This window comes from Canis aureus, chromosome 10 (assembly GCF_053574225.1).
Source record: "Canis aureus isolate CA01 chromosome 10, VMU_Caureus_v.1.0, whole genome shotgun sequence".
Classification (NCBI taxonomy): domain Eukaryota; kingdom Metazoa; phylum Chordata; class Mammalia; order Carnivora; family Canidae; genus Canis; species Canis aureus.
In genome coordinates this window covers 24858698-24872466 of record NC_135620.1, presented here as the reverse complement: position 1 = coordinate 24872466, position 13769 = coordinate 24858698, and the positions used below count along the sequence as shown (strand labels likewise).

Genomic DNA, 13769 nt, shown 5'->3' with positions numbered 1-13769 from the left:
CTCCTAGATTAAGAGCATAAATGTTTACAATATTTATAAAATATATACAGATATTCTCTTGTTGGCTTGGCACATTTACCATTATGTAATACCCTTCATTATCTGTTACTGTAATCTTTGTTTTAAAGAATATTTTGTCTGACCTAAGTATAGCTATCCCTGCTTTCTCTTGGTTTCCATTTGCATGAAAAATCTTTCTCTGTCACTTCACTTTCATTGTGTCTTGCCCTTCTTGTAAAATGTGTCTCTTGTAGGCAGCATATTGTGAATCTTCTGTTTTTATCCATTCAGTCACTGTATGTCTTTTGTTTGGAGAAATATTTAAAGTAATTATTGACAGGTATATACTTGTCATTTTGTTAATAGTTTTCTGGCTGTTTTGTAATTCTTCTCTTCTTCTCTTGCTCTCTGCCTTTGTGATTTGATGTTTGCCTTCAGTGGTTTCTTTATCTTTTGTGTATCTACTGTAGGCTTTTGCTTTGTGTTCAGCATGAGGTTGATGTATAACAACCTCTTGACAGTCTGTTTTAACTTGCTAATGTAAGTTTGAACACATTGTAAAACTCTGAATTTTTCCCTCCCTACATTTTATGTTATTGGTGTCATACTTTCTTTTAATCTCATGTGTCCCTTAATTATTGTACTATTTTTACTACCTTTTAATTTTAACCTTCAGATTAGCTTTATAAGGGATTAAGTCACTACCTTTAGTACTTACCTTTACTAGTGAAAGTTAAACTTGGATATGTTTTCCTGTTACTAAATAGCACCATTTCTTTTCAGCTTAAACAAGTCCCTATAACATTTCTAGTATGGCCAGTTTAGTAGTAGTGAACTCCTTTTGCTTTTTGCTTGTCTAGAAAATCATTTCTCTCTCAATTTCAAAGGACACTTTTGCCAGGTATTCTTGGTTGGAAGTTTTTTACTTTCAGCACTTTGAATATATTGTGCCACTCTCTTGTGGCCTGCAAATTTCTGCTGACAAATCTGAGAGTCCCACGGGGGTTCCCTTGTATATTGTAAGTTGTTTTTCTCTTGCCACTTCTAAGAGTCTCTCTTTGTCTTTAACTTTTACATTTTAATTATGGTGTGTTGTGCTGTGGGTCTCTCTGGGGTCATCTTTTTTGGAACTCTCTTGGTTTCCTGTCAGGATTTCCTTCTTTTTTTATAGCTGAATGTTCCATTATATATACTACAGTTTTTTCTCCATTCATCTGTGGACCCTTAGATTGTTTCTTTGTGTGAGCTGTCATAAGTAATGCTGCTGTGATCATAAGGTGCAGTTACCTCTTTGACATAGTGTTTTTGTTTCCTTTGGTTATATTCCCAGAAACAGAATTGCTGGATCATTTGGTAGTTCTACTTTTAAATCTTTGAGGAAGTTTCATACTGTTTTCCATAGTGGTCATGCCAGTTTACAGTGTGGGCAACAGCTTTAAAATGGAAGAGGCCATGAGCAAATAAATCATTTTTGAGAATCACTAGTATTAATTATCATAGGCTAATAAGCCTTATAACTTAGCTTCATATTTAGCTGCTAACTCATACCAGGGGCACAGGGAAGCTGTCACGGCCCCCTCTTCCCAATACAACCAGCTCTGTTTCTTGAATGCCTGAAATTCTGTCAGTTAAGGCTTTCTCACCTCTAAAAAAAGTGAAGTATTTTTGGGCAGAAGCACCCTATCTTTACCTACTTATTAACTGTATCCTGTTCCCAAGCATTTACTGAGTACTTCCTGTATGCATGGTGTTCACTGGGTAGAGTAGTGGTTCTCAAACTTTTTTGCTTGCCTACCTCCCAAAACAATTTTGAAAATCTTTGAATCACACAGATTTAAAATTTGACAGCTAAGCTTTTGATAATAAATATACACATGTAGGGTATAATTTCTGATATACAAAAACTATTTCATTATTTAAATGTATACAAAGAAATCTAAATAATGTGTTGATTTGGAATATCATCATCTTTTAAAAATATATGGACAGCTCTTTTTTAACAAATGGAACATTTACATTACTTTTCTCCTTGAGCTATTATGTCCCTTTCACTTGTCCCACAGATTTTTTTCTTAATGTCCATATTTTATTGCTGGTGGTAGTACTTTACTGATCTTCACAACAAAAATAATGTATATAAATTTAAATTTACTTGAAAATTTCCTGTGATCATAAAGGCACTAAATGTTATGGATTTTACAGGATTGGCTGGTTATTACACTTAAAAACACACAGTTGATCAAACCAGTAAATATTTTACAATTTAATAACTACTAAGGAAAACAATAGTCTTGGAACTGTATTCTTACAATAGGATATATTGAGATACAGTTTTTGCAATAACTGGTAAAGTAGTTACTTATTTCTGAAATGAAACCGGGTTCAGCATCCTGTTTTTGTATATTTACAGGTAAAAGTACCTGGAATGTCTTGGTCACAAAAAATAAGTGGGAATGGAAAGGATTTTGTTAAAGCAACATCATTCAATCCTCTGAACTCTTAAGTTCCAATAGTCACTTAGTAATCTGTCATCAGTTTGTTTTAATACATGCTTTATTTTACAATTGTTTTAGATTGACAAAGTTAGAGATAGTAAGAGAGTTCCTGAATACTCCTCACCAGTTTCCCCATTGTAACATCTTCCATCACCCTGGTACATTTGTCACAACTAAGAAACTGGCATTGGTACATTACTATTAAGTCCATCAATCTGTTTTTATAATGATCTCTCAGGTGTTAAGTAAATTTGATATTTCTCCCATTTTGTTGAAAGCACAGAATTAGAAACATCTGAGTAGTGAAAGGATTTGTCACCCAGCCTTTCCCTTTCTTGTTTCCTGGAAAGTATATAAAAAAAGGCTTACTAAGACTTGCCATGTAACTGTAGGTTATACCTTTCACTTTTGGGGTTCTCTTTCACTTGGCATATCTGGTATACTGAAAGAATTAGGAAAACCATAATAGTGACCATTTTAACCTATCTTTGCTAATGCCCTGTTTCTTGATAAAATGCTTTTTGTCTTAGCACTTATATCAAAACCTTGAAGCTTCAGATTTGGCTCATTTAATTTACAGAAAATGTTCCAGGTTTGCCATTGAACTTAATTGTAAAAGTAGTCCTGCTTGTTAAAGCACTCAGTAAAACTAGAATTTTTTTTTTCAATGTAAGCAAAAATGTTAATGTTAATGAATTTGAATCCCTAAACAGACATGTAGACCTTGCCTTGAGTGGTGGTCCAGAGCCTTCCTTTAGAAGACGTGGCCATCTGGAATACCTCTCACCCCTGCTTTCTTGGTTTGCTCCCACTGGAACATCCCTCAAGAGTGATGTACTTTTTGATAAAAACTGGAGGGAAGAGAAAAGGGGAAGTGGGGAAGTGTCTAAACACAAACTACCATTGTTTCCACTATCTTTAGTCTATGATATATGTGAATACAGAACATCCCCACATGAGCCAAAATACCCATTTCTCATACCGTCCTTATACTTAACAGAAATGCATGAAAGACTGAGAAAGCCCTGTATCCCTATTCCCGGGGTGGGAGAGGGGGAGTGACATCCCAGTAATGAGAAGTGGGACACGAGTGGTAGTTCAAGGATATGTGGCATGAGACCATCACTCAGGGTAGATCAGTTTCAGGAAAAGTATATTAAAAGTTGGGGATTGGAAATTAAAACTCTCTGGACAACATACCTTGCAGGACTCTTGGGAACCCCAGGGTATACATACTTGAATCTGGTTGGTACCGGGAAGAGGCCAATGAGCACGCTGATAACCATCCCACCAGGAGGGTGGGGAGTCCCCAGGGGCAGCAGGGCTTGCCAACAGCCACCATAGGGATCCTTCTTTCTCCAAGCCTGGTTTTCTTGAAGAACAGCTGGGTACCGTCTAACTCCTGGGCTGGGGGAAGGTTAGAGGGTTATGGAGTTTCATCTGATTTTTGGCTCTTTGAGAACTTGTGATCAGGAAGTTTGCTTTTCCTCCTCAAACTTGAATAGTGAACAGACATCTAGAAAGCAAAGACCCTAATTAAGAGATATTTAGTTGGTCTAAATTTATGAAAATGTTGTAGATTGTCACTCTGCAGTAAAATTTTGCCTTCAGGTATATTTTTAATACACAAAAATTTTATTTTGTAAAAATATTATATATTTTTTATGTATTACAAAGTGATAAAAATACAACTAATGCTCTTCATCGAACTCCCGGACTTCACAGAGCTTGCGGCTCCCACTTTGAAAAAGGCCAAAAACTGGTTGTGCTTTAGTTTCCTATTTCCTCCAGGACCATGGGCAGGGCCTAGGAGCCACCTCCCTGTTAGAAAAGCCCAGATCCCTTTGGTCTCTGCTTGTGTAGCCTCATGATGATTCTTATCTTTGTGCAAGAAGAAGCAGGGGGAAGTCAGCAAGGCAGCCAGCGCGGATAGCACCACTGAGGGAACACCGGCCGACGGCTTCACAGTCCTCTCCACCAAGAGCCTCTTCCTTGGCCAGAAGGTAGGCAGACGTGCGGCCTCAGTCTGCTCGCGGCCCTGGGACAGACGGGTGGAGGCCACCTCTGCTGCAGGAAGGCCTGGGGATTCCCGGAGACTACTCCTGGCCTCTTAGGTGTGGGTGGAGGATTGGGTGGCCTCAGGGAGGGCCGCGGCAGGAATGCTGGGGGAGACTGCCTGGGCAGGTGGGAAGAGGAGATAGTGGTGAAAAGAGAGAAGGCTATTCCTGTGGTGGTGTGGGGTGGGTTGGGCGGGGCGGGGGTGGGCATTCAGGACAGCCTGGGCTTAGTCTGAAGTAGCTGCTAATGTGGGATAAACTGGCTATTACATAGCCCTGGCCAGAGAAAAAGCCCAAAGTCAAAGCTGGGTTTGGCAAAGGAAAGGTCTAGCAGACAGCCCACTCACTCCGGTGGGCACTGCAGGCAGAGCCTCTGATCTGGGGGCAGGATTATTTTAGACTTCCTTAGGTAACGGGTACACTGAGCCACCTCTCGACTCCTCAAACCAATCTTTTGTTTGTTTTAACCGTGGGCACTGTATTTTCAGCCATCCCAGTGATGCAGCTTTGCCAGGACGCCATGGTTTTGTAAAAGATGATTCACTTTTGCTGAAAATAAAAATGATGCAAAGGCTTTTAAGACCTGAGAGTGAGAGTTAATTGATATTTCTCTATTAACACCAAAAAAGGAGGGGAGGGGCTGGAGAGAGAGGGAATTCCGCTTCTTTTATTTTTTAAATCCTACATGAAAGAAAATTAAAGGCATGAATTTGACCTTCCATGTAAATTGCGCTGTGGCCAACAACTTGGTTCTGAAGCTGCATCATTTTTACAACCTCACTGTCAATTTTCTTTCGCATCTCAAGTGACACAGCCCTCCTGCTCCTGCCTTGCAAGTGCTCTTCCTCCTCCCCCACCCCCCTTCCTGTCCTGGTTGCACTCAGGCTCTCATGATGCAATTCCTGTGGTGGACCCTGTGTTCCAGCAAATAACCATTGCAGCTGACATTTTATAACCATTATCTGTATTTTTGTATGCATTTTTCAAAGGAAAAAAATAAGCAGCACTTGTCATCTTAAGGTCTGGGGCTTTGAAAGTTTTCGTTTAAGGTATTTTTGATTTACTTAAAAAATTTCAACTCAGCAGTGGAGGCCACCACCTGGGTCTACTTTCACACCCTTTAACATGTCCTTTGGGGAATATATTGGACGCTAATGTGAACCGTCATCCCAGTTGCCGTGGTTTGAACTCAAGTGTGAACACTCTCTGCGGTTTAGGAGCAGCTCCCGTGTGCTTTAGAACCTTGGTGCAGACCATTAGCTGGGCTTGCAAGCCTGTGAAGCAGGTAGAACAGTTCTGTCCCTCCCCCTCCCGCTGTCCCCACGGTCCCTCACTCTTTGCTCCATCCTACCTTTGAGTACCCTGACGCTGGCCTCTCCCTTCCCTGTGTTCTTCTTGCTACCTCCTGCCGTCTACCCCAAAGCCAGCCTCCCATCAGAACTCCTTACCTCTTCTTCCTGGACAAAGTCATGTATTTGCACAGTAGTGGCACTCACACACACAAATGTCCACGTATGGATGGATGCCCTTTTTGATCTTGGGATTGGGGTCTTGAGCCCTAGAAAGGAGGTGGCTCAGGCTGCAGACAGCCTGCTAGTTCCGCTGCCACCAAGCAGCGCTGTCCTCTCCACCATTCAGGGCACACCTTGGTCTTCAGCCTCAGGGCTGGGTGCCACAGGCATAATAGTCCTAGAAGGTACAAAGCAAATACGGACTGTTCAGGGCTGGGGAGACCAAAACACTGTAGAGAAGTATCGATACTTCATAGTAACCTACAGGGGTGTCATTTAATGTCATTTAAGAAACAGGAAAAGGGAAGGAGTAGACTTGACAGAGAAACTTATGTGCTGTTGGATGTCCTGACTTTGGAAGGGAGATTCTGAAAGGATTGATTGAGCCCAACCCAGTGTAAAACAGTCAGCTGTCAGAGAGGGAGTTGAGTGCAGAACCAGGTGGACTGCCCACCTTCTTTCGCACCTTCACTACCGCGAGGCTGTGCCTCCAGGTTAATGACCTGAGATTCCCACATCCAGGATGAGGGACCCCCCAATTCAGTACTGCACGTGCCCTTGAGCAGTGTGAGCTATGTCTCCCCACATGTGGTGGCGGGATAAGGCAGCATTTCAAGCCAGCCTGGACCTCAGTGTCAGAAAGTGTGTTAGCAACCTTTTCTGGAACCCTGGGCCCCTGAGGTGTGACATGGAGCAAGTGTTTGTCATCAGGAGCATCATTTGCAGACAGTACTTCCTGGCCCTTTATTGGTTATGGCCATGAAAGTCATAGCATGTAATGCAAAAGGAGCAAGAATCCTAAAACTGATGTGAATTTTCACACAAAGCACATTTTAAAATGGCATTATCACAGATGACAGTTTAGGCTCAGAGTTCTGGAAATGTCCTAAAGGGAGTACTTGAGAATGAAGAGTGTGTAGTACCCTGTACTCTCTGCATATTTTTTTTCCCATCTGTACAGTGAAACCTATGCTTGAATCTTGCAAGCTAGTGATGGTAGAGAAAGGTGACACTGTGCCCTGCACAGCCCTACCAGGCCCAGTTGCTAAGCTACTCACAGGAGAAGCCAGCCCAGGGCTTAGGAGTCTGGGATCTCATTACTGTGGCTGCTGGCGTGTTTCACATACTCAAGTCTCAGGAGTCGTCATCCTTGTTACTCCACTGTTACCCAGCGTTCACACACATTGTTGAGTTATTTTCCAAAAGAAGACAGCGCTGTGAACATGCCTTCATCAAATGTTTTTGCTTGGTGGTTCAACAGAGATTCGCAGCTTCCTTTCAGAGATTGAAAAACCTGACAGTTTTATTTCCCCCCCAAATTCTTCCAATGTGAACTCTACAAATCTGGGTCAGTGGCAGTAAATGATTTAAGGCTTTGTAGGGACAGGATTTATTTGAGGCGGTAGAGGAGGCTGCATGACGAGGCTATGAGTGAGTCCCAGGCTATCTGCATTGTAGCCACAGTTCTGTAGGCTGCTGAAGGCAGGGGCAGGGTATGTGGGTTTTCTGCCTTGCATACACACACCCAATTCCAAAGGGCTAGAAAACTGCAAGGAGAGAGGGAGTGAGTAAGGCAGTAGTAAAGAGGGAAGGGTCGATGTCTCTTTCTACCCTCCAGTTGACGATTGGTATCTGAGACACCATGAACAGTGCTGCCTCAGCTCCCGGGCCTCTGGCAATGCCCACATCTGTCCTTGTCTTTGTGTGACAGGCTCTAGGCTGAAACCCACCAGATGCCACCACCAGACCTGAGGCCTTGGTGAGAACTGAAGCTGGGGATATGTGCAGGGTGGGTGCCAGAGCTCAGATAAAGGAGCCCCTTCATCCCAGAGGCAGGGCAGGAGGGGGCTACAGAGCAAATGTGGTTCTCCATCAGAGGCTACAAACAGTTTTGTTTTGTTTTAAGATTTATTCTTTATTTATTTATTTATTTATTTATTATTTATTTATCTATTTATTTATGAATGATACACATAGAAAGAGAGAGGCAGAGACACAGGAGGAGGGAGAAGCGGGCTCCATGCCAGGAGCCTGACGTGGGACTTGATCCCGGGACTCCAGGATTGCGCCCTGGGCCAAAGGCAGGCGCTAAACCACTGAGCCACCCAGGGATCCCCTACAAACAGTTTTATGGAAAACCTCACCCTTTCCATCTACTTTGGTTGAAGTGGACTTAAGACAGGAAGAGAGTTGCATTTTCTAGGGTAGCACAAGGAAATAGGACTGGTCCATCTTCTCCCTTCCTTGTCCATTATTAGGGCATGAAAGATACCAAAATTACAGGCTAGATCCAGCATGTCACTTGGATACCATTCATCAGTTAGTTTCATTTCCTAAAATTGAATTTTTAACAGTATGTAAGATAATAAGAGATTCCTGTAGCCAAGTAGGTCATGTCAAGGCACAGCCCACATGTCTGTCTAGTAGTTCCAAGCCACGGCTCCTTTCCTACCATTGGCCGGCTGCCTCCCGACCTGCTGTAAGTGGTGGGGGCCAGCCTTCCTTCCAGCACAACCAGGTTGGCTCTGAGCTTTCTCAGGTCCAAGCGAGGCCAAGGGCCCTATTCCTGAGCTCTGGCATTTCTATTAGCCCTACTTTAAGAGAAGGGAGATGTTCATCTCACCGCAGAGTTGTCAGGACGTTTGAGATTCACTTCCAACTCTGCCTGTAGCAACCCGAGCACTGTCTTAGGCGTTGGGTGGCACTCAGTGTCAAGAGACAACCCACTATACCTTCCAGGAGCTTCTGCTAATGAGTTCACTCACACGGAGAGAACAAGGACTAGTGCAGACATAATAACCACTAGAGGGAAGATGCGGGTATAGTAGAGAGATGGGCTCCAGTAGAGCCAGTAAGGTTAATCAGGCCCAGAAGTGGGAGACGCTTGCAGGACCCTTGCTTGGCTAAATCCCCTTCTCCCGCCTGCAGCCAGGTAGGACCCCTTCTGCTCTGTAACTGGCAGCACCCCTGGTCAAGACTACAGTGGCTAACCATTGGTAGAGACTTTTAGTTCCCCGTACTGTGGTTTAATACGTCTTTCTCCATCGTTCCCAGTGAGAAGACAAAGAAGTGGTCACCTTGATCAGATTCTGAAATCATTAATGACCCTCCCGCCTCCCAGAGAATTAGACTAAATACGAGAATATTCACAGTTGCCCAGAAATCTTACTTGCCCCCACCCCCCAGACCCCTGCTCTGCCATGTGCTGCAAATGGGCCGCGGGGCCCTTGGGGAGAGGAAGGGCTGGGATTTCTAGGACTGGCCATCTTCCCTCATCCCACTAGGCCTGTTTGCATGTGTCCACCGGACAGCAGGCAGGATCCTGGTCAGACACCTGCACACATGGCCTGTTTGTACCTCGGGCTCACGGGTTCTCTTCTCCTATCCAGGGGAGCTACGCCCTTTGTCCTTGATCATTTCACTGTTGGCTTCTGTCCACTCACCTGCCTGCCCCAGCTGAGCTGGTGCCCTTTTCTCTTTCCGAAGTGCCTGCAGCAGTTGTCCTCTGCCCTCCCCACACATTCTCTCCCAGATATGCACACACGGACTCCCGCCACCCCAGACACATGCTTTATAGTCCAGAGGTGGTTTTTAAAAAATACTTCCAGGTATTTAACAGTGGCAAAACTGTTCCACGGCTCAGGCCCTCACTCTAGTGAGCACACAGTCAGAAAAGCAAGGCTCAGACATGGGGTGAGGGAGACGTTAGCTGGGAGTTCTCTTTGCTGGTGGTAGTGGCTCCCTATGGTGCAACATTCTGTGCTTCCAAGAGTGGGGCATCTCTTGTCAGGAAGGTGAGGAGTCCAGAGCAAACTCAGAGTTCTCCAAGGAATTTGTTCTATTGGCAACCACTCTCTAGCTTCAGTACAGCCCTGAAGCTCCCCACCTGCCCCACTGCCCACCCCCACCCACCCGGTTTCTCCAGAGAGCCCATTCCCCAGGCAGAGGCAGTCTCCTGGGGTCTTCTCTGCTAGCTGAATCAAAGCCCAGGGAAATAGCTGATTTTCCATTGTGCTCGCAAATAGGAATTCAGAAGCATCTATACCATTGGAAAAAAATAGTGTGAATTTGAGAGATTTGAACATGGATATTTTTAAATAGGAAAGTCAGAGATACCTTAAAAGTATACTGACTCATACCACACTAAGTGAAGTGTTGCTTTCTCTTTTTTTTCTCCTTTCCCATCCTCCCTCAACAATCTCCTACTACTTCATAGGGTAGGGTTTTGAGGTGTGGGTTTTTTTTTTTTTGGTTGGGGGAGGGGAGAGGCAGGGAGTATTAGCTTAATCTGAATTTTTATAAACAGCACTTGCTTATAGATGCAAAGATGGGATACTTACATGATACCATAATCAAACTCTTCACCTTGTCCTGAATCCTGACCTTCACTTGCCTTCCTGAGTACCCCCCCCCCGCCCCACCCACACCCACACCTCTTCTCCCTGACCACAGCCCTGAGCACCCTAGCCCTGATGCTGGTCCCTTCTCTGCCTCTGTCCGGCCACAGAGCCTGCACTGCTAAGAGCTCCACTGTGTGAGGTCACCTCCAGGGGGCTTCCTAGGGATGTTTGGTGGCTCCCAGCAGTGCTGGGAACCATTCCCCAGGGAGTCCCCATGGAGAAAACTTGTTCCTCTTCCACCTTACTACCTGGAAAGGGAGCGCACTGCCCTGTGCCAGGGGCCTAGCCCAGTCTTTCCCCAGCCATGTGACCAGGCTGATTTCCACAAGTGCTTTCTCACAAGGGATGAGTTTGGGTTGAAGCAGGTCCTTTTTTTTTTTTTTTTTTTTGAGAATCTGTGTGTTTCTGGGAATGAGATATGTGGGTTTATGTTTTTGGTGCTTATAGAGTGTCAGGTTTTCTGTTGGTTTGGTTTTTCAACAAAACATTTAGCCCCAGAAACTCAGTGCCTTGGCCAGGTTGCCACAAGCCTCCCTGCCAAGGGTCTACACACGGCCCCCTCACCAGAGTGCGAGTGCAGACAAAGGCTCCGGCCCTGCTGGGCCCTGTGGCTGCAGGCGGCTCTTCCAGCCTGGCTCATAGTTGGTCCCGGGCGCCAGCTCCTCTGGAGACTGCTGAGGCATTGCTCTTTGCTGCAGCCGTTAGGAATCCATGTCACTGAATACTAGGCATCTAAGAGCACACTTTGCTTCCTAAGAACAGGAAGGGAAAGGGTAGGGCCTGGGATAGTAGTCCTGGGTCAGCTAATTCCTCTTGCCCCTTTGACAGCTGAATCTAGAATTCAGGGCTCCTTTCAGCCGGAAGGTTGCTACAACAACAAGATAACTGTGGGGAGGGAGGACATCCAGTGGCTCTTCAAAAAGAGCCAGTTGGTTTCATGCTCATGAAACTGGGGGGAATCCTCAACCCAGCAGGCCTCAGTAGAGTGAAACACTCGAAGATACACCCTGTCTCGTAGAGAGCTGCTGTTTCTCTTCCTGGCTTTCACCAGAACTTGAGCATTCCCTGACTAATAGGCATGTAAAATTAGATGTTACTAAGCAACAGACCATCTCGCTCTTTACCACCTCTGAGCAGGGCAGGGAGCCAGCCAGCCAGTAGTCAGGGTGATAGGGAGAGCTTTAAAGACCCACAGCCACTTGGAGAAAGGCAGAGCTACTGGGACTTTCCCAAACCATCGAGGACTTGTGTACCATCCTGGGGCTCAAAGAAAGGGTCACACATATTGTCCCCACTCCGGCAGTGAGTCCTTGGATGCTGGGGCCTGACAGCTGCTATACTTGGTTGTCTTCAAAGGGAAGTGGATCCACCAGTCCACATGGCTTATGCCTCCTTTTTGCCCTGCCCCAGGTATCCCCCAGCAAGTCCTGGACCCTCAGCCTAGCTTCCTTCCAGCATCCTGAACAGCACTCAAGTCTTGTTTGAAATGGATTTGTTTTAGCCAATGACGCCCCCTTCCCCTATGCGCCCAGTGCACCTGGAGTGTCCACTGCCCTTCATCTGTATCCCAAGGCTCACTTCTCTGTGACTTCCCGGCTGTCCTGTTATTTCCCACCTCATGCTTTTCTTTTCAGCTGAACCTTATTCACAGTGAAATCAGTAATTTAGCCGGCTTTGAGGTGGAGGCCATAATCAATCCTACCAATGCTGACATTGACCTTAAAGATGACCTAGGTAATTGGGGATGGGGTTTGGCACCGCCAGCTGTCAGATGAAAAGTTATGGAACCCAGAATTTAGGCTCTTCATCTTCTCAAATATCAGGTGGACAAGGCAAATTCCCAAATCCAAGATGATCACATGAGGGTAAATCCTGAATGTTTACTTGCTCCAAGCCATTTCAAATGGAAATGATCTGATGACGTCTTACTAAGTGCAATTGGCTACTTTCCCCTTGATTGTCAATACATCGCCATCTAAATTCTCTTCCATAATGATCATACTGACTGCTGGTTACTTGGGAGGGATTTTTTAAAAAATGTGTTTGGTTTTTTTTTAGAACTGAAAAATCTCAGGTTGCTACAAAATGATAGTTTCTCCATTTAAGCCTTAATCAAAAATGACAAAGCGTGAGCGCACTTGAAAAGGAAGACAATTAAACTGCATCAGCATATCGTCTTTAATCCACCAGCAAATTGGTTTCCCCCAAATTGACCATCTACTGTCATTTCCTCAGTTTTCCCTACAAACTGAAAACAGTATATGACTGCATGCCAACTTCATGAATTGTTTGATTAGAGGATGATGATAAACAGGACAGCCTCTCTTTCTGAGTGAGTTCCTATGGGGGAAAACTCTGCCCCAGAGCCATGGTGTCTCCACGGCTCAGGGCAAGCTCGGGGTGTACTCATCAGGTGTCCCGTTCTGTGGCTTGATCTTGGTACAGATGAACTAGCAGCTCAGGGAAGGCTCCTGTCCTCTTAGTTGTGAGCCTCGCTGGGGGCAGCAGACTAACAGATGCCCACGGATGGAGCCTCCTGCCCAATGCTGCCCTATGTATGTTTTTTTAAAGCCTTTTGATCCCCTTTTGCTACCTTTGTCAGGTGGCAGATCTTTTACCAGCAGAGATGCTCCTTCTAGAGTCCAGGCCCGACCCATACAGACTGGGTATGATAGTGGGCTGGAAACATGGGAACCAGGTCTCAAGAATGCAATTGCGTGAACTCATTTTTCAACCATATACTTTCTTTATACAGATGTTTTTTTTAAAAAAGAAAAAAAAAGCCACAAGCTAGATAAAGCAGGGATCCTATCCAAAGTATATTTGTACATAAAATACATGAAAATAAGATTGACGAGAATAAATGGTAGACCTGGAAAAACTGTGACACGCTGAGGGGGAATATAAAGGCAATTCTCTATGCACACATACTGTTTTCTTCGTTTTTAAGAGATGTCCCTTGAAGGCAGACAAAACGGTGAATGTTCTGAGAATAAAAGTCCAGCTCTGAAAGTTGCTGCCGACAAAATGGAGAAACTTGTTGTTGTGGTTGGCCTGATGGTCCACATTTTTTTTAAAACTGATGCCATGTTTTAGTAGTCTTCTCAGTGGGGTGCCAGTTTTATAGGTTTTTGCGAAGTGAAATGGGGCATTCGTTGTTTTGTTATTTCTTTTAATCTTTGGAAATGATCTCATGTGTGTGTTTCTCTTTTTTTGGACATGTCATTCGAATGTTTGATTTAAACATGTCACATTTGATATTCCTCCTCCTCCTCCTCCTCCTCCTCCTCCTCACCCCCATCCACA

At 44.7% G+C, this 13769-nt stretch overlaps 1 protein-coding gene across 6 annotated transcripts in view; it reads left to right on the top strand.

Moving 5' to 3' along the window:
- MACROH2A1 (macroH2A.1 histone) overlaps window positions 1-13769 on the top strand; it is a 78350-nt gene that overhangs the window by 47899 nt on the left and 16682 nt on the right. For 3 of the 6 annotated variants that reach the window (XM_077911738.1, XM_077911737.1, XM_077911736.1), the window contains exons 5-6: window positions 4388-4498; window positions 12098-12197. In XM_077911738.1, coding sequence (XP_077767864.1) covers window positions 4388-4498; window positions 12098-12197 — 211 coding nt within the window. The remainder of the gene's footprint in view (window positions 1-4387; window positions 4499-12097; window positions 12198-13769) is intronic. The other 3 variants (XM_077911739.1, XM_077911741.1, XM_077911740.1) reach the window with 3 other exon arrangements.